The 26,740-nt window shown below is 43.5% G+C and overlaps 1 protein-coding gene across 6 annotated transcripts in view; it reads right to left on the minus strand.

Annotated features, from left to right (window-relative positions):
* Positions 1-527: 527 nt before the first annotated feature.
* Positions 528-26,740, minus strand: part of RBM28 (RNA binding motif protein 28) — a 32,010-nt gene continuing 5,797 nt past the window's right edge. For 5 of the 6 annotated variants that reach the window (XM_036089305.2, XM_078059537.1, XM_078059539.1 and 2 more), the window contains 15 exons: positions 26,060-26,152; positions 25,210-25,281; positions 22,378-22,558; positions 22,068-22,210; positions 20,435-20,507; positions 17,574-17,683; positions 14,633-14,706; positions 13,530-13,665; positions 12,462-12,526; positions 10,513-10,671; positions 7,521-7,670; positions 7,131-7,205; positions 4,543-4,799; positions 3,819-3,918; positions 528-1,080 (listed from right to left, as the gene is read on the minus strand). In XM_036089305.2, the coding sequence (XP_035945198.1) occupies positions 946-1,080; positions 3,819-3,918; positions 4,543-4,799; positions 7,131-7,205; positions 7,521-7,670; positions 10,513-10,671; positions 12,462-12,526; positions 13,530-13,665; positions 14,633-14,706; positions 17,574-17,683; positions 20,435-20,507; positions 22,068-22,210; positions 22,378-22,558; positions 25,210-25,281; positions 26,060-26,152 (1,823 nt within the window). In that variant the 3' untranslated portion in view covers positions 528-945. The remainder of the gene's footprint in view (positions 1,081-3,818; positions 3,919-4,542; positions 4,800-7,130; positions 7,206-7,520; positions 7,671-10,512; positions 10,672-12,461; positions 12,527-13,529; positions 13,666-14,632; positions 14,707-17,573; positions 17,684-20,434; positions 20,508-22,067; positions 22,211-22,377; positions 22,559-25,209; positions 25,282-26,059; positions 26,153-26,740) is intronic. The other variant, XM_078059540.1, reaches the window with a different exon arrangement.

Raw genomic sequence — 26,740 nt, forward strand, 5'->3', positions numbered from 1 at the left:
CTATCCTCTTTGAGTTTAAAAGATTATGAATTAGAATGAATGAATTAGAAAAACAGTAGAGCCAAAATGGATCAGAGAAAACTCCGGTTCAATTCCTTACTCTACAAATGAGAAAACTAAGGCTCAGAGAGTCTGTGTCTGGTTCAAGGCCACCCATTAGGTAAGGCAGGACAAGCTAGAGCCTAGGCCTCATGCTCACCGCTCCCTCGACCAACTCCTACCTCTGTTAAGTCCTGAGGAAAGAAAAGGTGGGTCATCACCAGCCAGGCTAGTGACAGCGGGCCACTGCAAACTGATTTCTAGTCAACTGCCCAGAATAACCTACTTATCTGACAAATAATTATCAGGTGTTGCTCTCTGCCAGGCCCCACTGCTCTCAATGACATTCCCAGTCTCTCCCACTCTCAGAGATTAGGTTGGAAATCATTTTTCTCCGTTCTTACTTAATTCCTGCATTATTTAGAACTATGTAACTGAATTAGAGTTAGGAATGTCAATGTTCATAAATAATAAAGGATTCACATCTATTAGAAATGAGAAATAGTTTGTTATTCAAAAAGCCAAAAAATAGCTCATTTAGAGGAGACACTTAACAAAATATACATCTTAAAAATTCAGTCCTCAAGAATCCTTTTTACAAGTGTTTCCATTTGAGAAACAAAGGATTAAATGGGCGATAATTACAGATACAATTCACACAATAACTTGGATAATACACAATAAGCATCGTGATGTTTTTCTGAGATTTCTCTCTGTGGTCCACTAATCACGCACTGGGGAGGGCCCAAAGTTCAAATGTGCACAGCCCAGGGGGCCTCCCAACAAAGTGGCAGTGCCTTGGGGAGGAAGGGGGGTGTCCTTCCCTCAGAGAATAACATTAGGGGGAGGAAGGAGACCTGGGAGCTTGACCAAGAATCCGGCTTCTTATCCAGTCCGCTGCCACCATCAACTGTCAAACCATTTGCTCCTCTTTGCAAGAGGTACTCCTTTAGAAGGTCCCAGTAATTTCTGCTTATATTGTTCGACCAGCTGATTGAAGCGGATTTCGGTCTTATTTCCCTTAGCTTTCTTCCCAGGGGCCTATAAATGAAAGGTAGGGAAAAAAAAGATCAATTTCAAGCATTGAATGTCACCTTACCTTTATGCCACCCAAGAGAGAATATAAGAAATCTTGTCGGCCACAGGAGGTGGACATTCAGAGAGTGACCCTTAGAAAAACCCAAAATGAACCATCCATTGGCAGAAACCAGACCAGGAATGCCTAAGAGAAGGGCCCCACTAAAACACTGTGCAGGTGCTTCAGAGCTCTCACTCTCAAACGCTTCTGCAAGAACCTTCTCGCAGATGAGTCAACCCAGAGTTTGCACCTTCTTCCTGGCCCTTTCCCTCAACAAGAATCCTGCTTATGGGATTTCAGAGATAGAGCTCTGTAAGATAGTACGGTATGGGTCAGACTTCCCAGAGGCACAGATTCCTTGAGTAGGAGAAGCTAATGCTTCTTTTACCCTTGAAACTTAAAAGAAAGGGACAAGGGAAGGGGAAAAGAAATCTTGACTTCAAATGTTCAAGAATGTAGAACCACAATTTTCTACTAAAAGGAACTAGGGCTGCTTGGAAAAATGGCTAATGCCAGGACCAGGAAAGAAATATGTAAGATGAGCTGGGACGTCTGGTTGTACCAGAAAGCAAGGACACCACCAAAGGCAGGGTGTACCAGAAGGACTCAGGAGCCAACCTGAAGGGCCTTCTGCTGGCCTAAATGGGACAAGAATAATAACTGCATTTGATTGCAACATATCAGGTATATAAAAACTCAGGAATCTGGGGCGCCTGGGTGGCTCAGTCATTAAGGGTCTGCCTTCAGCTCAGGTTATGATCCCAGGGTCCTGGGATCGAGCCCTGCATCGGGCTCCCTGCTCGGCAGGAAGTCTGCTTCTCCCTCTCCCACTCCCACTCCCCCTGCTTGTGTTCCTGCTCTCGCTGTCTCTCTGTCAAATAAATAAATGAAATCTTAAAAAAAAAAAAACTCAGGAATCTGTAATACTAAAAAGATCTTATTGGTCACCATAGGAGGTTGGTAGGGCACCAACTCATTACTCTGAAAACTGATAAAGAGAAATTAAATCAAGCATTTATCCTGCCTTTCCTATACATATGGTATTTCATGGTAACCATATAGTTGACAAGGGAAGATATTTTTCTCTAGAATTCTACCAAAACAATGCAAAAGAACTGAAAAAAAAAAAAAAAAAAAAAAAGCTAGAAAATCACCATTCTGCACCCCATATTGAAATCATGGATCTAGACAGTAATCATCAATGGGTGCTAAAACCATTAGATGAGAGACTGATGGGAACTTCACAAATGGAAGAGAGGAGGACAATCTCTAAGCCTACAGACCTACTAATCAACCTGAGCATCAGCTAAACATGGGGTAACCAGACGTTATGTGCCTTAGGATGCTGATGCAACAGAAAGCACCCAGCACCACTCATGAAATACTCTTGAGGGGCACGTGGCCGGCTCAGTCGGTGGAGCATGCGACTCTTGATCTCGGGGTTATGAGTTCAAGCCCCACACTGGGTATAGAGATGATTTAAAAATAAATAAAGTCTGTACAAAAAGAAAAAGAAAACTGGACTTGAATCTAATCAAGCCTGTACATCTAACTACCAGTTTATAGACAACACCAGGTATGACAGGACAGGTTAAATGACACAAGGCAGCAAGCAGCTAAACTCAAAATGTAATACATTCTAAAGGGCAAATAACTCAGTTTCTCCAACAAATTATCAGCATGGAAAAAAGGGGGCTGATGAGGAAGACTGAGTTATTATAGGAAAAAAAAGATTTAAGAGATACAAAAACCAAATGTAATGTGTGGACTCTGTCTGGATCTTAATCTGTACTAACCAACTACAAAAGAATATTTTTGAGGTAACTGGGGACATTTTAATACGGGCTGCATATTAGATGATATTAAAGGCTTCTTATTAATTTCATTAGATATGATAATGGCATAATATGTACATATTTTTAAGGCCCAGTCAGTTGGAGATGCATTCTGAGGTATTTTTCTGAGCAATACACCTCATTTTCATATAAGGCATATTTACATGTGAAGCTGAGTTTGCCTTAATATACTCTGGGCAGGGGGCAGTATGTATGAAGAATAGGTAAAATAAGAGAATGATTGAAGTAGAGAAACTAACATGTGGGTTCTTTCTACTTTTATTTCATTTATCTATTAATTTACTTAGTTAATAACTTATTTATTTACTTATTTCTTATTTATTTTATTTAAGATTTTTTTAAGTAAGCTCCATGCCCAGTGTGGAGCCCAATGCGGGGCTTGAACTCACAACCCTGAGATCAAGACCTGAGCTGAAATCAAAGTCAGATGCTTAACCGACTGAGCCACCCAGGCGCCCCTAAGATTTTTATTTTTAAGTAATCTCTACACCCAACATGGGGCTCGAACCTACAACTCTGAGATCAAGAGTTGCATCCTCTACAGACTGAGCCAGCCAGATGCCTCCATTTCAAGTTTATTTATCTTTTTTTTTAAATAATTTCTACATCCAACATGGGTCTCGAACTCATGACCCAAAGATCGAGAGTCACATGCTTTTCTGACTGAGCCAGCCAGGCGCCCCAGGTTCTCTCCACGTTTACAACCCCACACCTCAACAGCCTCTAAAAGAGGGTGTTGCAATCCAGAAGCCCTTTCTTTTTGCTTAACTAATCAGGGCACAGAAGTGGCTACCAGCCGTGGCACAGCCTTGCCATACCAAAACCTCGTGCCCTGCAGAACTCACCTGCTTGGAAGGTAACATCTGCTTCTCTGGCTTCTGCTGGGTCATCTGGGGCTTTGGCTTTTTGGGAGGGAGAGACTTCACTTTGCCTTTGTCCCGCAGCCTGAAATAAGAGGTCAGGTAAGTGTTACTCTGAGTTCTCCCTCTAACTGGCACCTCCGAGGCCGACTCAGCCACAGGATGAAATTCCTTATCTTACACTGGCTCTTTTCTAAGCCCAGGATGAGTCATTCTAAAAAGGAAAACTAACAGAATATCCTAAGGCTTAACATTTGTATACTCTTTTATTTTGGCTTAAAACCTCAAGGGATTCCCAAAAACCGTCATTTATTTAACAAATATTTTGTAAAGATTGACTTTTGTTGATAGCACGAATCTGCTGCCTCAAACAGGATCTGCAAGATGAACTCAAGTAGGTGGGCCTCAGCTGACAGAGACAGCCCTCTGGATGGGAGCAAGCTCTTCAGATGAGGAAAAAAACGGCACAAAAGCTGCCCTAGGAGTTCCTCCGAGGCCCCCTCCGCTAGTCCTATTCCAGCCTCCAATTGTTCCAACAGCGGCATCTCTGCCAGTATAGAGATGCTTGCACGTTAACCCTTTATGGGGACTGACACAGTGCTAAACGTACCTTTCATCCAAACAAAAGCCACAAGGAGGAAAAGGGCTAAGCAAAACCAAACCCTCTGAGAAGCCACCCGCTGTGCTATGCCACCATTCTGCATCTCACCTAATTTTGGGGCCTCGGTGCGAGGGAAGCACCAGGACCTTTCTTCTCTTCTTTCCATCAGGCAGCTCCACCTGCTCCACTTCAGCCTTGGTCTGGAACCCTGTCCACGAGGACGAATGCAGCTTCCCCTTCTGCTCCAGGGGGGCCTTGCTTTGTTCCTGTGTGTGGTTTTGAGTTGCTTTCCGTTGCTGGTCTTTTCCAAGTGCTGGTTGTTCCTGCTGGGGCTCACCATTTGCAGGCTTGGATTTCACTTTTTGCTGCATAAAACAAGAGACTGCCATCTAGTTTCTGGATGAGGTTTATTTGCTGGAAACACTCAGCAGAAAAGGAGGTTTCCGCGAGCTTAGTGAAAGAAGGAGAAGTCTTCCCCTGAATAGTTAGAAATTATAGGAGAGTGAATACAAGTTTACAGGCCCTGACAGAGTAACAGACGGCTACCAGGCTGGGGGACACAAAACCACCACTTCCCTTTCCATATGCAGGAACAGGGGAAAGTACATGCACGCCCAGGACTCGAAAGCCAGTAGGAAGAAAGAAAAAAGAAAAACCAGTAGCATGGGGCAGTTACTAAACAAATGTGTGATGGGAATCCCAGACGGAGAAGAAAGAAAGGAACAGAAGAAATATTTGAAGTAATAAGAGAATTTACCAAACTTAGTGACAGACACTAAACATACTATTATTTAGTATTTAAGTATTCCTTTAGCAGGAAGCTCAGCCAAATACCGAACAGGATATATACCAAAAACTCTCTACCCAGGCATATCATACCAAACTGTAGAAAATCAAAGACAAAAGTGAAGATCTGGAAAGAAGGGGTGGGGGGTAAGATAAAGAATACCTTACCTACAGAAAACAAAGATATTATTACACTGAATTTCTCTTCAGAAGCCATGTAAAAAAGAACAGAGAAATATTTAAGTTTTGGGGGGAAAAAGTCACCAACCTAGAATTCTGTATCCAGTACAATCATCCTTCAAAAGTGATGGAGAAATAAAGACTTTCTCAGACAAACAAAATTAAAAGAATTTGTCACTAGGGGACCTGTCTTGCAAGAAAAGGCTAAGTGAATTTCTTCAGAGAAGGAAGATGACTGAGGTCAGAAACTCGAATCTACATAAAGAAAGGAAGAACACTAGAGAAGGAAAAATTGAAATGAAGACTAGGAAAAGATGCTATGAGAAGGAAGGCATAAAGTATGTTACGAATTTATGCTGCACTGTGGTAGAAGGAAAAAAAAGATCCACATTAGTGTAATAATTGATACAACAAAGATCTATTATATGCCTGTAATGCGCCAGTCTCCGTTTCTAAGGAAAGGGTACAGAGAGAAAAAATAGTGTCTACCTTTGAGGACTCACAGACTAGTGGAGGATTAGAGACACACAAATAAGGCAAAGTGAAAAACTAAAGACCTTAAGGAAGTTCACGAAAGTACAAGTTATGAGGTCTTACCACTTTTGAGAAAGGTGGGAAAATGCTACTTGAGGAAGCACATTTGATCTGAATATGGAAACTGTGTAGAAGTATCCTTTAGTCCAGGAAAGGGGCACTTTTACACAGAAAGAGCAGTATGTACACAAGTATAAGCAACAAATAAAGCCATCTGAATCGTTTTTTAAGCCTCTAGTTTCAGAATCACTCTGAAGCAATAGCTTAAGGCAGTAAGTCAGTCTCTACCTAGGACAACAAAGCTACCTCAAACAAGAACCAGATCCCAGATTTTCCTACCCAGGACCACTGTATTAACCACTGAAACTGCTCTTCCATTGGCCAGGCCCATGGTACACACCACAAAGACTGCAGATGTTTGGTATATAAGCAAATTCAGGTATATTATCCATGAAAGCTGTAGCAGTTATGGTATCAAGAATACTCTGGCCTTCTAGTCCTAGGGCAAGAGGGGTAAGAGAATGAGTACTGATTATGCGCTGACCAAGCACTGTGACCATTTAATCCTTATCGGTCATGTGAGGCAGATACTGGTAATCCTATTTTACAAACTAAACTGAAGCTGAGAGAGGTACTTAACTTGCCATGGAACTCAGGGGTACAGCCTGAGTCTGAACATGAGTAACCATGTTCCCGTTCTTTCCTTTACACCACACTAGATTAAAAACAATACTAAAACTATCAGGCAGCACGTTTCTGGAGCCATCTAAGAAGGAAGAATTATGGAAGAGATAGCTGAAATCTACAGCAATGTAAAACTTTCATCTGGGCCATTACCTTTGACAGGAACGTCACCAAACACTGAACTGCTCTTACTTATTGCTCATAACATCAGCCTGATGCTCCTCTCTCCTTCCTTTCCCCTCTGTGGACCTATCACGAGAGGCCAGCAGAGAAGATGGCCTGGAGAGTTCTAGGGAACTAAGAGTAAAGGGTAACAACCTAATGAGGTAGAGACCTACTTCAAGGGTGCAGAACCACAAACTGAACAAAATAGGAGTTTAAATATAGCCTGAAAAAGACTGTTTTAACTGAACTATACACTTAAAAATAGTAAATTTTATGTTAGGTGTTATCTGACCACAATTAAAAAAAAAAAAAACAAGCAAAAACAGAAAAACATTTCAGTTCTATACCAGGCTGCGCTGAATCCTCAGTTCCTTTATTTTAAGTTTTCTTCGATCCTCCAAAGAGAACTCCACTATCGGTCTCTGTCAGAAGGAGAATGTCATTCAGTAGATTTCTTAGGTTTCTGAGTGCAGTGAGCTGAGCTGTCCCCCACCCCGGCCCCCTCTCTTGCTCACTTACTCTACTTAAAGGTAAGGGGCCGTTCTGCACAAAGTCTATCCAATTTAGATTTCAATTCCTGCTAATCATCTTATCAGCTGAACCACTGCTCATTCCCTCCACGGACTGGCTACCCTTTCCCATCACACACAAGTCAGAGGACACTGGACATAAAGGAGAGAAATGGTTTTCTGCAAATGGCCCTCAAGGAACAGGTCCGCCCACAGGCTGAGGCTCACCTTCAGAGGCCCAAAGATCTCCGGATTGTTGTTGATGTGGCGTAGGGCTGTCAGGGCATGCTCGTGCTCCTGGAACTCTGCAAAGGCATAGCCCAGGGACTGACCCTTAACTTTCCCATGCACTCCTTTGAGGTCTCGCATCACCCTACACTAAGAGTAGACCAAGAGAAAGAACCCATGATTACAGGATGAGAGCATGAACGGACTCCCTGCAAAATCAGGTGATTGGAACAGAAGCCTCATCCATATCACTGCCACAACACTCATACTGGAGTAATACCAACCAATGTCTTATTAGAACACACCTACTGAAGGCATAAAACCAATTAAATAGACACTTTCTAGCTTTCTAAGAGTTTACAGAGATCCACAAAAACCTATAAATAAGCATGTAAATAAAATACCCCCCAATTATAATAGCCAACTGTGAACAATACATACAAGTTGAGCGGTATATGGTACTTTAAATGGTGTAAGTTATCAGTGAGGATGAAGTGCTGTCCATAGATCTCATCACTGAAGAAGCCACTCAGAAAGGAAATTACTAAAGAAGAAAAAGAAGGCCTGATGGCTTTAGTTTAAGAAAGACATCGGGGGGGGGGGGGTGCCTGGGTGGCTCAGTCGGTTAAGCGGCTGTCTTCGGCTCGGGTCATAATTCTGGGGTCCTGGGATCGAGCCCCATGTCTGGCTCCCTGCTCAGCAGAGAGCCTGCTTCTCCCTCTCCCTCTGCCTCTGCCTGCCACTCTGCCTACTTGTGCTCTCTATCTGTCGAATAAATAAATACAATCTTTAAAAAAAAAAAAGAAAGACATTGAGGGGCTCAGTCGGTTAAGTATCCAACTCTTGATTTCACTCAGGTCAGGATCTCAGAGTCGTGAGATCGAGCACTGAGTTGGGCTCCCCACTCAGTAGGAGTCTGCTTCTCTCCCTCTCCTTCTTCTCTCTCTCTTTCTCAAATAAACAAATAAATCTTTTTGTTTGTTTTTGCTTTAGGCAAATTTTATTTTATTTTATTTTTATTTATTTGTTTTTTATTATGTTATGTTAATCGCCATACATTACATCATTAGTTTTTGATGTAGTTTTCCAATAAATAAATCTTTAAGAAAGACATTCAGGCATGGGGAAGGGCCTGCCTAACATAGCCTCAGGAGTATAGGAAGAAGCTTCAGCTGGCTTTGCTCAGAGTTCAGATCTTCTCTGGCATGATTTTTCCTTAAATCCTTAAGCTGAATGTAATAGGCATCCTGGGGCATCGAGGATACCATACCATAGTAGCATATCTTGGAAAAACTGATTGGTTACATGCTATTACTCCTGGAAGCTGTAGTTCTGATGTGATGGAGACACCTAGGTATTAGGACACCTGGATGCTGCATGGGGTATACTTCTGGTGCCTACACTGTCCCTACAACTGTGCCAAGTACTGTAGGGAAGTTAAGAAAAGCTTAGAGTGAGGTTCCTGTCCTCAAGAAGCTTATGATCCTGCTGAGATATTATACCTACACATATTAAAGAATTAAAAGAGAAAATTCAAGGGGCGCTGGGGTGGTGTAGTCAGTTAAGCGTCCGACTCTTGGTTTCAGCTCAGGTCAGGATCTCAGGGTAGTGACATCGAGCCCTGCATGGGGCTCCATGCTCAGCGTGGAGTCTGCTTGAGATTCTTGCTCTCCCTTTCCCTCTGCCCCTCCTGCTCGTGCTCTTTCTCTCTCAAGCAAATAAATAAATCTTAAAAAAAAAAAAAAAATCCCCTTAAAATGACAATAGAGTTTTAAAATAAACAAATAAATAAACAAAGAAAAAATTCAACACAATGCAAATATTGTAAAACACATGAATTTCCCTAACTGGGGGTGCCTGGGTGGCTCAGTCAGTTAAGCATCTGCCTTTGGCTCAGGTCATGATCCCAGGGTCCTGGGATCGAGCCCTGCTTTGGGCTCCCTGTTCAGCGGGGAGTCTGCTTCTCCCTTTCTGTCTCCCTCTGCTGCTCACCCTGCTTGTGCTCTCTCGCGTGTTCTCACTCTCAAATAAATAAAATCTTTAAAAAATAAATTTTCCCTAACTGATGACAGGTCTTCAATGTACAGGCACTTACTAAGTGTTGTGGATGCTGATACGAGGCATTACACAACTGACCTCTCCGCCAGTAACACTTTGACCAGTTGTACTGAGAGCGGTGTCAGATATGTGCTGATACGGCCACATTCTCCCATGTAATTCCCCAAATACCAATGCCATACATTTTGAAGAGATTTTCCAGGATTAGGAAAACAGTTTACAGTCACAAATCAGAGCAAAGTAGATTTATAATATTGGCTGTGTTACTTATTCAATAAATATAGATTGAGAGATTACTGTGTTGCAGGTACTCTGCCAAGACCTGGGAGCAATGACAGACCTCCTCTCCGAGAGCTCCTTCTGGTCGGGAGAAATGACTGTCAGACAATGACAGGACGGTGTAACAGTAAGTGCCGTGACACAGGCTTGCAGAGGCTGGGGCAGAGGAGAAGTCTCTGGACTCACACGGCGGTCTGATCAAATCTCGGTGCAAATCCAGGGTTTGTCTACTACAACTACAACTGCTGAAGACCTGCATGGCTCTCTGTGCTTACCACACAGCACTTTCCATACAGTAAGAGCCTAGATGGCACTAAAATGTTCTTCTAAAGAGCAAACTACACAGATTATTTTCTCTGCGAGAAAATTAACAGTACAGCACCTACTATGATGCTGAGCACACAGCAAGCATTCAAATTAATTCATGAGGGCAGACACTTCCTCACATTCTGCTGCAATTTGGACAATGCGTGTGAAAGGCAGTTCTAAGAAGAGAAAACAAACAAACAAACATGAAAACTGCCAAACTCAGCCTCATCTGTTGACAATGCACCCAAAAGAAACTGTCAATCTACTAGCACCACAGTCTGAAATAAACGCTCAATGTGATCCAAGATGAGTACCAAACTTCAGAGTGGGCAGGGCCAATTCTCACCTCCTTGAGGCGCACCCCCTTCTCCCCTCGGGTGGCACTCAGCAGCAGCTTTCTGAGCTTTTTGTCATCCACACCCTTTGGGAGGTTGTGCAGGCAGAGCCTGGTCTGGGACACAAAGATATTCTGGTCCTTGAGTTTCTGATGCTTCAGCAGCTCAAACTGAAAGAACAACAAATTGTTAATACAATCCACCCTTTAAAATTGCAGGTTCATAACTCTCCAAAAGGAAAGAACTGTGACCACCACCCCCCATCCAATAACCACACATATGGACAAAAGGAGGGAAATCACCCACCTTCAGCCTTATGATGCCTAGCACAGGGAAAGAAAGCTTCAAAGAGGCAAGATGGTGAATAGTTGGTAAGATCATGGGCTCTAGATTCAGACTAAATTGGAAATCCATCCCTAACTGGAGAAGTTACATGAAATTTTTTAAGCCTCAGTTTTTCCCCTCTACAAAGTGGAACTGTGGGTCAAAATACCAATCTCTCAGCACTGATATAAGGCTGAAACGAGGTAATATACAAAAAAAAAAAAAAAAGAAAATCCCAAACTCAAAACCCGGCCCAAAGCAAATAATAAATAATATTGTGCTTACCATCTATGCCTAGTCCTTATCTGCCCACCAATTCAAGCTAATTATCTAGTCCTTCCAAAAGGAAATGGAATTTGTTTAAAGAATACTTGATAGAATGTTGTCTCAACTCTGCCACCTTGAGGCAAAAGACGGTCCATGACCACAGAAATGAATTTTGCTTCTGGAGCATTGGACTCAACTGTGCTGCACAAAACACTAGCCCCAGGGCAACGTTTGCTAAAGTGAGAGGGTAACATTCTTCTCCCAGTGTGTTTTTTAAAAATCAGGTTGGGAGAAAAAAGTTTAAATTAAATTTTTTCTTTTACCAAGTCTTATTTCTGCTGTTCCTTATTTGGAAAAGGTACTAACAAATCACAAAATAAAGATACTCTGGAAATGAATATTAAAGGGTTATTTGAAGAGGCTCTCATGCCTGAGCTCAACAGTATGATTTTTCTCCCAGGAAAAGCTGTGCCTGTTGTGAATTATAATGCATATAATCTGAGCTTTTTGCTAGAAAAGTTTGTTCTAAGGGAAAATTAAAATGTGTCACTATCATGTTGTGATCAGAAAGGGGCATACAATGCCCGCCAAATACCATGATTTCCAGATGCTCACTACCAAAAAAAGTTGTGAACACGAGAGTAGAAACTGTATACAGGAGAAACACACTGCCTCTTGGTGTCATTATATTCTCATCTCTCTTCTTCATCTTCTGTACCTTCAAGCTCCAAAGCTCATTCTCTTCACAGTCATGCCTCTTTATCATTCTAGGCTGGCTTATTTGAAAGTAGGCTACTTGGGCTAAAGTTAAAATTATTTCGAATGAACACTACCAAGCAGCAAAGAAACTCAATGATATCAGTTATCAGTGGAAACTCTCATGACATGGAGTTTTCCTAAGATGATTTTACAATCTGGACATAGCCCCCTACCAAAAAAGGACATCTTAACTCTTCCTCCTAAGACCCACATCTACCTCCTTCCCTACTAACTCCAGCCCATTCTGATCTTCCTTTCTTAGGTTATTCTGCCTTTACACTGATACCTAATTATATATAGCCTTAGCCTCTAAGTGCCTATCGCATTTTGTAGAAGCATACTATTTGGCAAACATTTACTGCTGAGCATTGGGAAATTAAAGAATAAGACCCAGTCCTTATAATGGCATACAATGCTCACATAATATGATGTACAATATTGGGTTATTTGCTGTTTTACCCGTGTGCTTCCCTCTAACAAGCCTGTAAGCAAGCAGGGTCTGTGACTGATGCTTGGCTCTCTGACAGGCACCTCCAGCATTGAATAGCTATTATTTATTGATTTATAATAAGTCATGCAGAACTTGAAGGCTGATGCCTAATCTACCCACCCTTTCTCTTTTGGCCATATCAGCAGCACTCACACCCTCGGCAGCCTTAGTCCCAGCACGAATCACTGCAAAAAGAGGGAAAAAGGCCAAGACATCAGCAAGGGAATTTTCACTGAGCAACAAGAGGAATGTGATTTGAATGATGCAAGCTCTTTGTACAGGGCCCAGAGGACTATGCTGGCCAGGACATAGTGGCATTTGGGTAGGTCCAGAAATAGGCTACAGGGCTAAGTTCTCAGCTCTGTGCTGCTCTCAAGGACTAAAACTGAACATTTTGTGAATTTGTTCCTCTTCTCCTTCCCTCCCCTCAAAAAGCTTCATGTGCGTATGCCCAACATCAGATGGAAAGGCCTAGAAGAAGTTCTGAAAACAAGTACATTTTAGGTATTTGGGATACAAAAATGCTCCTCCTATACCCTGCCCTTGGAATTTTACTGTTCCTCGAGTACTTGAGGGTCAGTCCTAAGCAGTGAGTTAAGCCAACCTGAAAACAGCCACCTGGCCAGACAGAGGCCGAGAACCAAAGGCTAAGGGCCTTACACCACCAGTCTGGGCTGTGCGGCTGCGCGGCAGCTAGGCTGACAAACACCATATGACCTAGAGGAAGGGATTCTTCGGTTTGGTTTTGTTTTTTAATTGAAGCTAATGTCTGATTATCTTTCTGACATTAAGGGAAAGGTACTGGGTGCACATTTTAAATCTATGAATAATTCAGAAGGGTAATTTTAGTCATAATTTTCAACTCCTTCAGAAAAACTATCAGAAATCATGACAAGAAGCAAAGGTAATTTGAACTTTTCCTCCCTCTTTGCCCTGCTAATCCTCTGACCTAAAGGTCTCAAGGCAGGCAGGCAGAAAGGAGAATGGGACTGGTTAACCGACAAACTGAGTGAAGGCTTCCTAACAGAAAGCCCCATCTGCTCGAGTGGAATAATAATGTAACGCTGTTGAAGAGGACATGTGGGTTTTGAATGTGAAACATGCCCCCAGACATACTGCTGCTGGTCACTGTAATGGCACGGGGCCCGCGGGTCAGAAGCCGGGCTCAGCCCCCCTTCCACTACTCACAGCCTTCTCGGGCCAGGTAGAGGCTCCGGGTCCCGGTAGGCTTCTTCACCTTCTTTGTCTGCAGCTTTGCAGCCTCATCACGGGTCACTGCCAAGTCGACCCTGAGCTGCCGGCCATCCAGTTTAAGCCCACCACCCTGTAACAGATTGCAACCCTCTCTCTTAAAATTCACAATGAGTAGAGACAAAGCCCCCGACAAGGAATGCCAAGGAAAGGGAAAACAGCAAATCCCAATTATGCTATGGAACCCAACCCATAGGATGTTTTAGCCCAGGTGGCTGCACGTGGACTACTGAGCCTAACATCTAGTATAGCTGTGCAAAAGGCCATGTGTATACTTAGGGCAGTTAGTAGTAATTTATTTTATGGGAGTTGATTAGGCCCAAAGTAGGCCCAAATTGAGGAAAATTGATCTATATAGAGCCAATTTTTTAAATTCTAAAGAAAGCTAATGAAATGGTAGTATTAACTCTACTTAAGAGAATTTAAGAGATAATGACAATACAGGGTAACTTATCTCAAAACACTATATACTTGCTTATAGAATACACAGAAAAATCCATCACCCATACATTTTTTCTCATTGACTCCACTTTACAGATGACCTTAATCCCCTCTTGTCCCAACCTTTCATGTCATCAGCCTATGACAGAGGCTGACATACAGACAGTGATTAATAAACATTAGATATATTATTATACCTGCTTCCTCACTTATAAAATAGGTATAATAATTGATCTTTTTTTTTTTAAGTACACTCCATGCCCAGTGTGGAGCCCAACATGGGGTTTGAACTCACAACCCTGGAGATTGAGACCTGAGCTGAAGTCAAGAGTCAGACCCTCAACCGACTAAGCTACCCAGGCACTCCAATAGGTATAATAATTGTAATTACCTTACATACCCCTGCAGAACTGACATAAGGATTAAATAAGGTAATACATGTAAAGCTGAGTGCCTAACACACACCAAGTGCTCAATAAGTGTTAGCTTTATTATTATTATATTATTGACAGTATGAATAAAGCCGGCATAAACAGCAGATGCTGGTGTTCGGAGCCACTATGCCCTAAGTTAAGGGGTAAAAGAAATGTCCTCCTTACCTCAGTCTCTGGAGAAGCAGCTTCAAGGCATTTCTGAGCTGCTTCTTGAGTCATGAACTGGGCAAATGCACAACCTGCACAGAGAAACAAAATTAAGTGAGATGCCCAACCCCTATGGCCCACCAGGATGCCAAAGATGACGCTACAAATGGCGGGCTGACACAGAGTGGAAGGGGGGGCAGCGTCCTTCCGTTAGGGGCCAGGAGACAGCACTGCGCCAGGCACTGAAGGTTCAAAGATAGATGGGACATGTGCTTACAATGAAATTTTACTATTACTTCATCTTTTCCAATGCTTCTTAGAACTTTAGTCTCATCGTTGCTCTCCTTAGTAAGAAAAGCCACAAGATATGGTAGAGAAATTCCACCTAAATCAGCATTATTTACTTGCTTGCCTTTTAGAGGACTAAAAAATGAGGCAGGAACCACCTAACCTGAAATTAATTACAGATCTCACTGTCCTCAAAGGCACTTGGGAGACATCAGATATGGGCGGCCTGGCCTCTTGCAGTCAAAGTCCCTGGCCTCTATCACATGAATACAGCAGTGAACCAGAAAGCCATAAGCTCAATTCTTGACTCATACCCTCAAATTTGCACAGGCTCACCTATCACTGGTTAGATGCAGAGCCAATCAATCCATCCTAATTTCTGCTATTGATAAAAAGCAGTTTTTATCAGCAAAGAAAAAAAGTTCACCTTACAGTACACTCCAAAAAAGAAATACAAGTTTCATACTATTTTGTTAGTATTCCTTTATACAAATTTAAATATTCCCTCATATATGAAAAAAATGTTGTATTTCCTAGAGCTACTGGGGCACTGATTGATCTTTTGTCCTCTAAAAGAATGAACGGCAGCAGACTGAGACAACACACGTGGCAGGCCAACCCAAGAGTCACCATCTAGGTGAGGTCCTTCCTGCCTCCTCCAGGCAGGGCCAAGTGCCCCACCCACCAAGCCTCCAATCACATCTCTCTTTTTACAGCTCTGGTCAGGTGGCATGTTCCCAAACAGAAGGAATGCCTCAGGAGTAAGGGCCATGTTTGAGGCTGCTAGCACCTACCATAGTGCCTGGCATTAATAGATACTCAATAGGAAGAAATGAATAATACAGAAAGAAAGGGAGGAAGATGGGGGAAATATGTTCTAACTGACAGATTAGCTTATTCATCCAATATGAAGAAAAAAGGTACTTCTCTCTGAATGGGTAAGAATTTTAACACTGGAAATTCCTAGGTCAGTACTGGGTTTAGTCTTAACACTTCCCTAAAAGTCTACAGATAATTTTTAGCTCTCCTATACAGCGAAATAGCATGCTGACAGGGATAAATGCTAGGAGGCGGCCAAGGCTGTGTGAGTAGGCAAAAAAATTTAATAAGAGCTAGAAAAAAACAATGTATTTGGGACACCTGGGTGGCTCAGTCCGTTGAGCATCTGCCTTCAGCTCAGGTCATAATCCCAGGGTCCTGGGACGGAGTTCCGCATTGGGCTCCTTGCTCGGCAGGGAGCCTGCCTCTCCCTCTGCCTGCAGCTCACTCTCTCTCTCTTCCTCTCTCTCTGACAAATAAATAAATAAAATCTTGTGCTCACTCTCTCTCTCTTCCTCTCTCTCTGACAAATAAATAAATAAAATCTTTAAAAAATAATAAAACTATGCTTATTAAAATCATTAACTCTAAGCTAATATTAATAGATCAAGAAAGAGACTGAGCAAGTCAACTATTGACTACATTCTGAAAATACCAACCCAACAGACTACTGCACTCAAAAAGAAACAAAAGATATCAAAGTAATGCAATATCCTATAGTACTAGGAACATTCTATGCAATTCTAGTTGCCCATTTTTAGAAAAACATACTGGAAATGGAGAAGGTCCAAGAAGTATAGTTGAGTATTAGAGTTGAAGACACATTAAGTGATTACTCCAGTTGAACCTATTCCAGGGGGAGTAATCACTTAATGTGTCTTCAACTCTAATACTTCCTCCCTTTCCAGTTTTCCAGTTGAACCTATTTTACAGATAAGAAACTGAAGCCTGACGTGGTTAAACAATTTGCCAAAATCACCCAGCTGGTCTATGGCTCAGCTACAATTAGATCCCTAATATCCAGGAAGCAGTTCAGCTTTCTTTCCATCATACTGACCTACTTATATCTTTTTGGCTAAGGAAAAACCAAAAATGATCAGGTCTCATCAATTTGGAAAGTATGGTTTAGAATAGAGGTTCTTAACCCTTGAATAGATTCCAGAAAGCCCACAAACCCTCAGAAGTGGCATTTTTCTGGAGAGAGGGTTCATAGCTTTTACTAGATCTCAAAGGAAGCAAGAACCAGAATGAATTAAGAATTCACTGCTTTAGGAGAATGACTGCAGTTGATGAAATCAAAGATTATGAATAGACTGAAAAGATGCTGCTCCCCTAAACAACAGTACACTAGAATGAACTGGGGCCAATCCTTAAAAGTTCAAAAGAAATAGCTTTAGGGAAAAAAATCTAAGGCAGCAGTCCTGCTATAACAGCTTTCCTTCTGACTGTTGCCACTGCAACAAAATTTCTGTTAGCTTCCATCTCTAACAAAAGCAACTGAAAAAGATCCCAGTAATTTCAAGCAATGTGGAATGATTAATACCCATGAGATGCTATCACATTTGAAATTCAAAGGAGAACAACAAATGGAATTCATTACCCTAAAGTAAATAAGCAAGGGCTTAAAAAGCTTAGACAAAATTGTGGCTGGCAGCACCATTAAAGATGCTGAGTTTGATATCTTGGAAGACAACCTCAGAATGTCCTTGGTGCTTCTATGGACCACAGAAACCTGGGCTGGATGGACTGTAGACCCCTCAGAATGACACACATTATGCTCTCAAGTAACCTAGTCAGTGTCCATGGCAGCAGTCTCCACCTTTTTAGGGCCTAACAAGCTGACAACAAGTACCTTTAGAATGCTCTGTGTCTGGATGCAAGACAATACGGACATATTTAAGATCTCCAAATTGCTGGAGGAGCTCCCCGAGTTCTTCTTCCTCTGAGTCAAAAGACAGGTTTCTACGGAAGATAGTCAAGTCACAAGAAAAGTCAATTACCAAAGTGAGATCCTGTGTTCTAGTACAAGGTGAGTAAGACACCAAGTGGAGTGGTACTCTTGCTCATGACCACCCTCTGGGGTTCAGGTATAGTACCAATACATAGGGGAGGCCCCCAGTGGCCCAGCCTCTGACGTGTGACTCTGCCCCTCATCCATAACTGACTAGCCTTTCTATGTCAATCAGATTCTCTCCCCCAGGAATTGAAAACTTGAACAGACATACACAAAGGCCAGAAGCTGTTGATGCAGTTTCATTTCAAAATAGCAATACCCCACCCAAAGGAAACTTCTGGGAAGCAGAAATCTGAAAATGTCCTATATCTTGATCTGGGTGGTGGTTACATGGGTATATACGCACGAAAAATTTCACTGAGCTGTACATTTAGATTAATGCACTTTACAGAATATATGTTATGCCTTGAGAAGGAAAAAAAAAAGGCAGTAAGTGTTCCCAGAGAAAAGACCCACAGCCTCCTACAGCTGGGGCCCAAAACATCCCAGATTTTCATCTCCTTCTTAAGGTTTACTCTTCGACAGCTTTGATCCTGTGAACCACCCAATGTTCATCCAACAAACCCGCTTCTTCATTTACATTGGCCAAAATTAGTTTCTCTTATTACAAACAGAAGATTCACAGCAGGCTGATGAGAAAAGTCAAGTGTGTACATGTGTCCATCTGTCTCTCTTGATTACCCATTTTCCTTTCTGTGTTGCTGTGAAATCCAGGTTTCAGTTAAAACTTTACAAAAGCCAGAAAATCCTTCAAAATAATAACTCAAAAGCAAACACAGTAAAGTTTACTAGCTAAGTGCAAAACAAGAAAAGCACTTATTTCTCTTGATGGGATTAAAAGATGTTAGAAGATTTTGTTCTACCAAATTTCAATACATTATAAAGATCTTTCATTTCCCCAGCTATGCACATCCTTCCAGGGTAAAAACAAGAAACAAAAAAATGGTCCCCGATAAATATTTACAATTTTTCTTCTCTATATTCAGTTAACAACCCCATAAACAATTCCATCTTATGAAGTAACCGAAACAAAAAAATGTTCTGCAATAAGACATATCCTAGCCATGTCACTTCTTCTAATTTGTCTCATTGTGTATAGTTTTCTCTCTCCCATCCTTTATTTTCCTAAGTTTCATTAAAAGATGTAGAAATAGTAAGGAATGGTGACATTTCCTCCTTCCTATTAAACAGCATCCTCTACAAATACAGAATTATTTATATGGCCATTCCAAACAACACAATAAGAACAATTATGAAGAGACAAGCCGTGAAGGAAGAAAATGGGCTACAGCGCAGCTTATGAAGGCTAAACTCATCTTTGTAAACAGCTATGATATGGGCATGTGTGCGGGTGTTCTCTGAGCAATCATTAAGGTTAATATTTTGTGTCTTTTTGCTCATTTATTTCCTAAATTTCCTACAATAAGCATAAGTTACTTGTATAATAAAAACAATCTTAAAAGACTATAGAAGAAGATAAAATACACATCTTTAAAATAAGACCCAAATAGCCCTAGCACAGTGGCACTTAAGAAAGGACAAGAAAGGGGGCGCCTGAGTGGCTCAGTTGGTTAAGCATCTGCCTTCGGCTCAGGTCATGATCCCAGGGTCCTGGGATGGAGCCCCACATTGGGTTGAGATGGGGATAAAGCAGGGAGCCTGCTTCTCCCTCTCCGTCTGCCCCTCCCCCTGCTTGTGCGCTCTCTCTCTCTCTCAGATAAATAAATAAAATCTTTTAAAAAAAAGAAAGAAAGAAAGAAAGGACAAGAAGGCATGCCTGAGGTATCCTAAAGATATCCTGGCTCTATGAAACGGCCAATGTACCACAGTCAGTAGGACTAAAACGGCAATGGCAACATGGAATAAAACCCATCTCCACCTGACTCCCTCCTTAAGATTTCCTGGAAACAAATGGGATGCCTTATTTTATTCTGGACACTACTTTAAAAGGTAAGTTAGGCATAGAGAAAAATTACCTGGGACAAGTGGTATCACCCCTCCCCAGCACTTCCCCTAAAACAAAAGCCAGAAGCAAGATGTTTCTAATAGTTGAAGAACTGATTTATTCCAAATGATGCTACTCCGATTACAAAGAAGGAAATGTAAATGAGGACAAAATCTGGAGACCCCTGCTCTTTATCTTCTGTGTGCAGTTCTGATTCTCCTATATTCTCACTGTTTGCTATGTTCCTAGGGCCAGATGTATTCATGGTCTTAAAGGCATCTAATTTTCTGGCCTACCTAACAGAATTAGTACCGGGGGGGAAAAAAAAGAGTGGGGCGACTGGCCGGCTCAGTCAGTGGAGCATGCAACTCTTGATCTCAGGGTTGTGAGTTTGAGCCCCACACTGGGTGTAGGGCTTACTTAAAAATAAAATCTTTACAAAAATAAAGAGAGAGAGAAAGAAGAAAGGAAAAAAGGAGAAAAGAAAAACCTGTGAGGGCAACATAAACAGCAGATCTTAAGGTACAAAGGCATACCTGATAGGGGCGCCTGGGTGGCTCAGTTGGTTGAGCGACTGCCTTCGGCTCAGGTCATGATCCTGGAGTCCCGGGATCGAGTCCCGCATCGGGCTCCCTGCTCGGCGGGGAGCCTGCTTCTCCCTCTGACCCTAACCCCTCTCATGTGCTCTCTCTCATTCTCTCTCTCTCAAATAAATAAATAAAATCTTTAAAAAAAAAAAAAAACAAAGGCATACCTGATAAAAACAGTCTTCCCTTCGTTCACGTCAGAGGGTAATTTCCTCTTCTTTTTCTTTGAGACTTGCACATCTAAAGTAAAAAGAGAAAACAACAAACTGAAAAAGACTTAGTACAACCCATATGACAAGGGGCTAACTTCTTAGATATATAAAAACCTTGCATAAGTGAATAAGAAAAAACAAAATTAAAAGTGAACAAAGGACATACAACTAAATACATGAAAAGATGCCCAAATTTACTCAAGAAAAACATAGCACCAGGAATAAGATACTATTTTTTATTCCAACAGATTGGCAACAACCAAAAAAAAGGATGAAATGTGATGTGGTAAGGGTGTGGGACAAAAGACATTCATATATACTGTTGTGACAGTCTAAACATTAAGAACATTTGAGGAAAAAAAAATACACATTCACACACACAAACATACACTGTATTTGACATGTGTGTGCATGCACGTGTTTTTGCTTATAAAAGTATTAAGATATGGGGCGCCTGGGTGGCTCAGTCATTAAGCGTCTGCCTTCGGCTCAGGTCATGATCCCAGGGTCCTGGGATCGAGCCCCGCATCGGGCTCCCTGCTCAGTGGGGAGCCTGCTTCTCCCTCTCCCACTCCCCCTGCTTGTGTTCCCTCTCTTGCTGTGTCTCTCTCTGTCAAATAAATTTAAAAAATCTTTTAAAAAAATAATAAAAGCATTAAGATAGATACACAAGAAACTTTTAACATTGGTTGTCTCTGGGGAGGGGTCCTAAGTAGCTGAAGACCTGGGTACAAGGAAGACTCACTGTTTTTAAAAATAGATATATATGCTTACATATGCATAAAAAATTTCTGAAAGAATATGAAAGAAACAGCAGTGGTTACTTTGAGGAACTCTTGGGGGGAGTGGTGAGGAACTTTTCTTTCTATATTACTCTCCTGCACTATCCTTTTTAGTTTTCTGCCATTATTATGTATTGAATCAATAATTTTTTCAAGGTAAAGAAATGGTAAGAGACAGATGAAGCTGGTTATTAGATGCAAGGTCTCATAGTCCCATCAGTATAGAAGCTTCTTTGATTCTAAGGTGTCTACCATTCTCTCATCATGGAAAAAGCTTATTTCCTCAGATTTTTTATACGGCCAAACCAACATGCCAGACTTAAACTAAAGAACCAGTTATTGACCATTCCTCATTCTGTAATGACCAGCCTCCCTCAATAAATGAGTTGAATTTATGCCCAACAATCTTTATAAAGGGAGCAACAGGGTTTGATTACAGTTTTCCAAAATGCCCCAAGGGGTCCTTTATCCCCATCTCAACTCATAAGAGTTGTTTAAAATCCACTTGGTGTTAGGATACAATATCCTGCTTATCCAGTTATTCATTCATCTTGGATAAGCAAGAGAAGTAGTGCCTCGGCATTAAGCCAGGTTTTAAATTCCCTGAGAATCTTAACCCTCAAATACTATTCCAAACATATTTAAAAGACAAAACAAAAACCTTGAGAAGGAATACAAAGATATCCTTTCCAGCACTGACAGAACACCTTAGGGCCCTATTTAAAAAGAGTTGTGTGCTGAACTGATGCACATCTGTCAGTAACTGGTTTTAAACATAAAGGTGTCCACAAAGATCCCAGGCAAACCTTTGTCGTCTTGCTCTTCACTGTTGGTATCACTCTGAGCCAGTTCCTCCCCGCCATCAATACTCTCTCTTTCCTCTAGGTCGCTGTCGTCGTCAGAATGCTCCTCCTCACTGCTCTCTGCAGGTGCGGCCTTCCGGACTGCTCTGCAATGGCACAGTCAGAACTAAGAATCTGGGCTGTCAGAGCGGTCTGTCCACGGTCACTACACATGTCGCCTCTGCCGTGATGGGGGCAGGGAAGACATCACTGTTCCTCCCAGAGACAAGCCTAGCTCTGCGTCTATTGTCTCGGAACAAGATGAGCTGCTTACCTCTTTTGAATCTGTGCAGGCTTGGTCACCCTTGATTTTTTATTCTCTTCCCCCTCCTCCTCTTCCTCTTCTTCCTCTTCTGTGTCATCCTTTTCTTCCTCTTCCTCTTCTGTATCCTCTTCTTCCCTGCCATTCTCTTTATCTAATTCCTGATGTTTAGGTTCAGGCCTCTTCTCCTCACCTATACACGGAGGTAAAGAAAGTTAGGAATTCATTCAGAATCCAAGATTAACTTGGACAAGATTAACTTAATACCCCAAGTTCCTAGTTCACTGGGACTAGGACTAGGACTTTAACTATTTTTCTCAGTATTTTTCCTACTGCATGTAAGAGGAAGTATGAGGGGGAAAAAAGCAAAAACAACAAAAAGCCCTCATCACTGAGATTCCCTGGAAGCCCGTCCCATTCGTCCGAATGAGAGAGGTAGCAACTGAGCCTCTGCAAACAGCCTGCCGCTGTACACCCCGCTGTACGCCCCGCTGTACACCATACTGTACGCCCCGCTGTACGCCCTGCTGTACACCCCGCTGTACGCCCCGCTGTACACCCCGCTGTACGCCCCGCTGTACGCCCCGCTGTACACCATACTGTACGCCCCGCTGTACGCCCCGCTGTACGCCCCGCTGTACACCATACTGTACGCCCCGCTGTACGCCCCGCTGTACGCCCCGCTGTACGCCCCGCTGTACACCCCGCTGTACACCATACTATACGCCCCGCTGTACACCATACTGTACGCCCCGCTGTACACCCCGCTGTACGCCCCGCTGTACACCCCGCTGTACACCATACTGTACGCCCTGCTGTACGCCCTGCTGTACACCCCGCTGTACGCCCTGCTGTACACCCCGCTGTACACCATACTGTACGCCCCGCTGTACACCATACTGTACGCCCCGCTGTACGCCCCGCTGTACACCATACTGTACGCCCCGCTGTACGCCCCGCTGTACACCCCGCTGTACGCCCCGCTGTACACCCCGCTGTACACCATACTGTACGCCCCGCTGTACACCATACTGTACGCCCCGCTGTACGCCCCGCTGTACACCCCGCTGTACACCATACTGTACGCCCCACTGTACGCCCCGCTGTACACCATACTGTACGCCCCGCTGTACACCCCGCTGTACACCCCGCTGTACACCATACTGTACACCCCGCTGTACACCCCGCTGTACACCATACTGTACGCCCCACTGTACGCCCCGCTGTACACCCCGCTGTACACCCCGCTGTACACCATACTGTACGCCCCGCTGTACGCCCCGCTGTACACCATACTGTACGCCCCGCTGTACACCCCGCTGTACACCATACTGTACACCCCGCTGTACACCCCGCTGTACACCATACTGTACGCCCCGCTGTACGCCCCGCTGTACACCATACTGTACGCCCCGCTGTACGCCCCGCTGTACACCCCGCTGTACACCATACTGTACGCCCCGCTGTACACCATACTGTACGCCCCGCTGTACACCCCGCTGTACACCATACTGTACACCCCGCTGTACACCCCGCTGTACGCCCCGCTGTACACCCCGCTGTACACCATACTGTACGCCCCGCTGTACGCCCCGCTGTACACCATACTGTACGCCCCGCTGTACACCCCGCTGTACACCATACTGTATGCCCCGCTGTACACCATACTGTACGCCCCGCTGTATGCCCCGCTGTACACCATACTGTACGCCCCGCTGTACACCCCGCTGTACACCCCGCTGTACACCATACTGTACGCCCCGCTGTACGCCCCGCTGTACACCATACTGTACGCCCCGCTGTATGCCCCGCTGTACACCCCGCTGTACGCCCTGCTGTACACCCCACAGTACACCCCGCTGTACACCATACTGTACGCCCCGCTGTACGCCCCGCTGTACACCATACTGTACGCCCCGCTGTACACCATACTGTACGCCCCGCTGTACGCCCCGCTGTACACCATACTGTACGCCCCGCTGTATGCCCCGCTGTACACCCCGCTGTACGCCCTGCTGTACACCCCACAGTACGCCCCGCTGTACACCATACTGTACGCCCCGCTGTACGCCCCGCTGTACACCCCGCTGTACGCCCCGCTGTACACCATACTGTACGCCCCGCTGTACACCCCACAGTACACCCCGCTGTACACCATACTGTACACCCCGCTGTACGCCCCGCTGTACACCCGCTGTACGCCCCGCTGTACACCCCGCTGTACGCCCTGCTGTACACCCCACAGTACACCCCGCTGTACACCATACTGTACGCCCCGCTGTATGCCCCGCTGTACACCCCCCTGTACGCCCTGCTGTACACCCCCCTGTACGCCACAGCCAGCACCGTGTTCACTCTGGGGCCCGGCCATGAACTTTCACCCCGGTGAGTTCTGTTCTCGGAGCTCCTGGTGGCTTAAAAGCCACCTGCTTTCTAAAAAAAACCTCAAGTTTTAAGTTTCCCTATTCTTAATATTCCATCATTTTATGAGAAGTGGGAAAGGACAGGCAGCAGAGGGGACAATGAACTCAGGTCCCACTCCTCATTCACATTCACACCCAGGAGTGGGCTTAGACTCAAAAGACCCTATGTTTTGAGACCAGATCACCAGATGGTACAACATGAATCGACAAACAGCTCTGGGCTCACTTCTGAGCCCACAGGAACTCAGAGTTTCTCTTAATCCCCAGTCTTATTCTTTCCGTTCATCTTGTGCTTTTGGTATCTTTAACCCAGTATTCTTACTGAGAAGCAAGTTCCCTTATAATTTTACCGTAGGTAGAGCTGTTTCCACACCCACCCCAGGACATACAACCCCTCCTACTCAATATCACCACATCTTACCTGGGGCAGAGGCAGACTGTGTATTTTTATATTTATCCTTTGCCACGGCCCAATCCACAGCTACTGTCCGCCCTGTCAGATAGAAAAGTAGCATCAGAAAGGTCTTCCTCTTTTTAAAGTCTCTTGTAAATGACTTCCTATTCATCCAAGACAGTGACAGAACCAAAACAGACAAAAGAAACTGCTAATTCAGAGAATGTTGGTCCTGAAATAAAGCTCAGAGTAGCCTACCGTTTTTAACCCTTACACTTTTTAATCAATGTAAACAGTTATTTTGCCTTTCTACAACAGCCCCCACACCTGGGGTAAGAGAGAGTAAAAAGGTAAAGAAAGAAAGAATGGGAACAGTGTTTCCAGTTAGACAAGTCTCTAGTTAGACTCAGCAAGAGGCAAAACAAGTGCTCTGGAATAATCTGCACTCTGCACAGAAATTACAAAGTCTCCAAACCAAGCCCTTCTTTAGTATCTAATAAATGAACACAGCCAGTTTAACAGCTCACAGGAGCTGAAGGGTGCTGAAGAGTGACCACAACCAAGACAGAGAAACCTGCAAAACCCACAGCCCCCGGACAGCAACCTGCATCTATCAGTGATTATTTTAGGGACATTTTTTCATTAAGGATTTAAATGCATACTCATCTCCCAAATAAAGTAAAGCGAATAATGGCATGCGTTCTTTCAAGTTTAACCCTAAGATCAAGCACTAGGAATATTTCACCAAACAGCTTCTATATTATCAGTAAGACTCAACAATTCAAACACGTTTTGAAAATGTAGAAAGTGGGTTACTGTGCTAATTCACCAAACACCAGAAATATCTGGGTGAACGGTAGGGGTACAGAAAACTCACCTTTTATCTCTTTCATGTTCATGCTTTTGAGAGCTTTTCCTGCTTCTAGAAGGTTTTTGAACTGGACAAAAGCAAAACCACGCATCTTTCCATCTGTGTGCAAATGTACAAAGAAGTTAGAGGTAGCAGGTGGGGAGCCAACGAACACCAAGAAGGACATTACAGCAACCTGGGCTGGCAGGATGACCCAAGCCCTGCCAACCAGTCAGCCCCTTGCCCAAAGCAATAGCTTTTGTCCTCCTGCTGAGGATACCCTGAGTCAAGCTTGCAGAGAGCAAATGCATTTTCTCAAAACTATAACTTGTCTTCTAAAACTAGTTCTGAGATCTAACTAAAAATGCCATTGGGGGAATAAGTACTATTTCTGAGTTTTTGTTATGTGTCAAGCACTGTGCCTGATACTTTAAATATATCATATCATCTGGGGCTCACAAAGAGTATGACATGAACCTTGTATTTCTATTCTGTTTAAAAGATTTTATTTATTTGAGAGAGAGAGAGAGAGAGCGCATGCACAGTGGGGGGAAGGGACAGAGGGAGAGGGACAAGCAGACTCCGTGCTGAATGTGAGCCCCACAGGGGGCTGGATCCCACAACCTTAAGATCGTGACCTGAGCTGAAATCAAGAGTTGGACGTTCAACCAACTGATCCACCCAGGTGCCCCTGTATTTTTATTTCAA

The sequence above is a fragment of the Halichoerus grypus genome, chromosome 12 (genome assembly GCF_964656455.1).
Source record: "Halichoerus grypus chromosome 12, mHalGry1.hap1.1, whole genome shotgun sequence".
NCBI classification, from domain to species: domain Eukaryota; kingdom Metazoa; phylum Chordata; class Mammalia; order Carnivora; family Phocidae; genus Halichoerus; species Halichoerus grypus.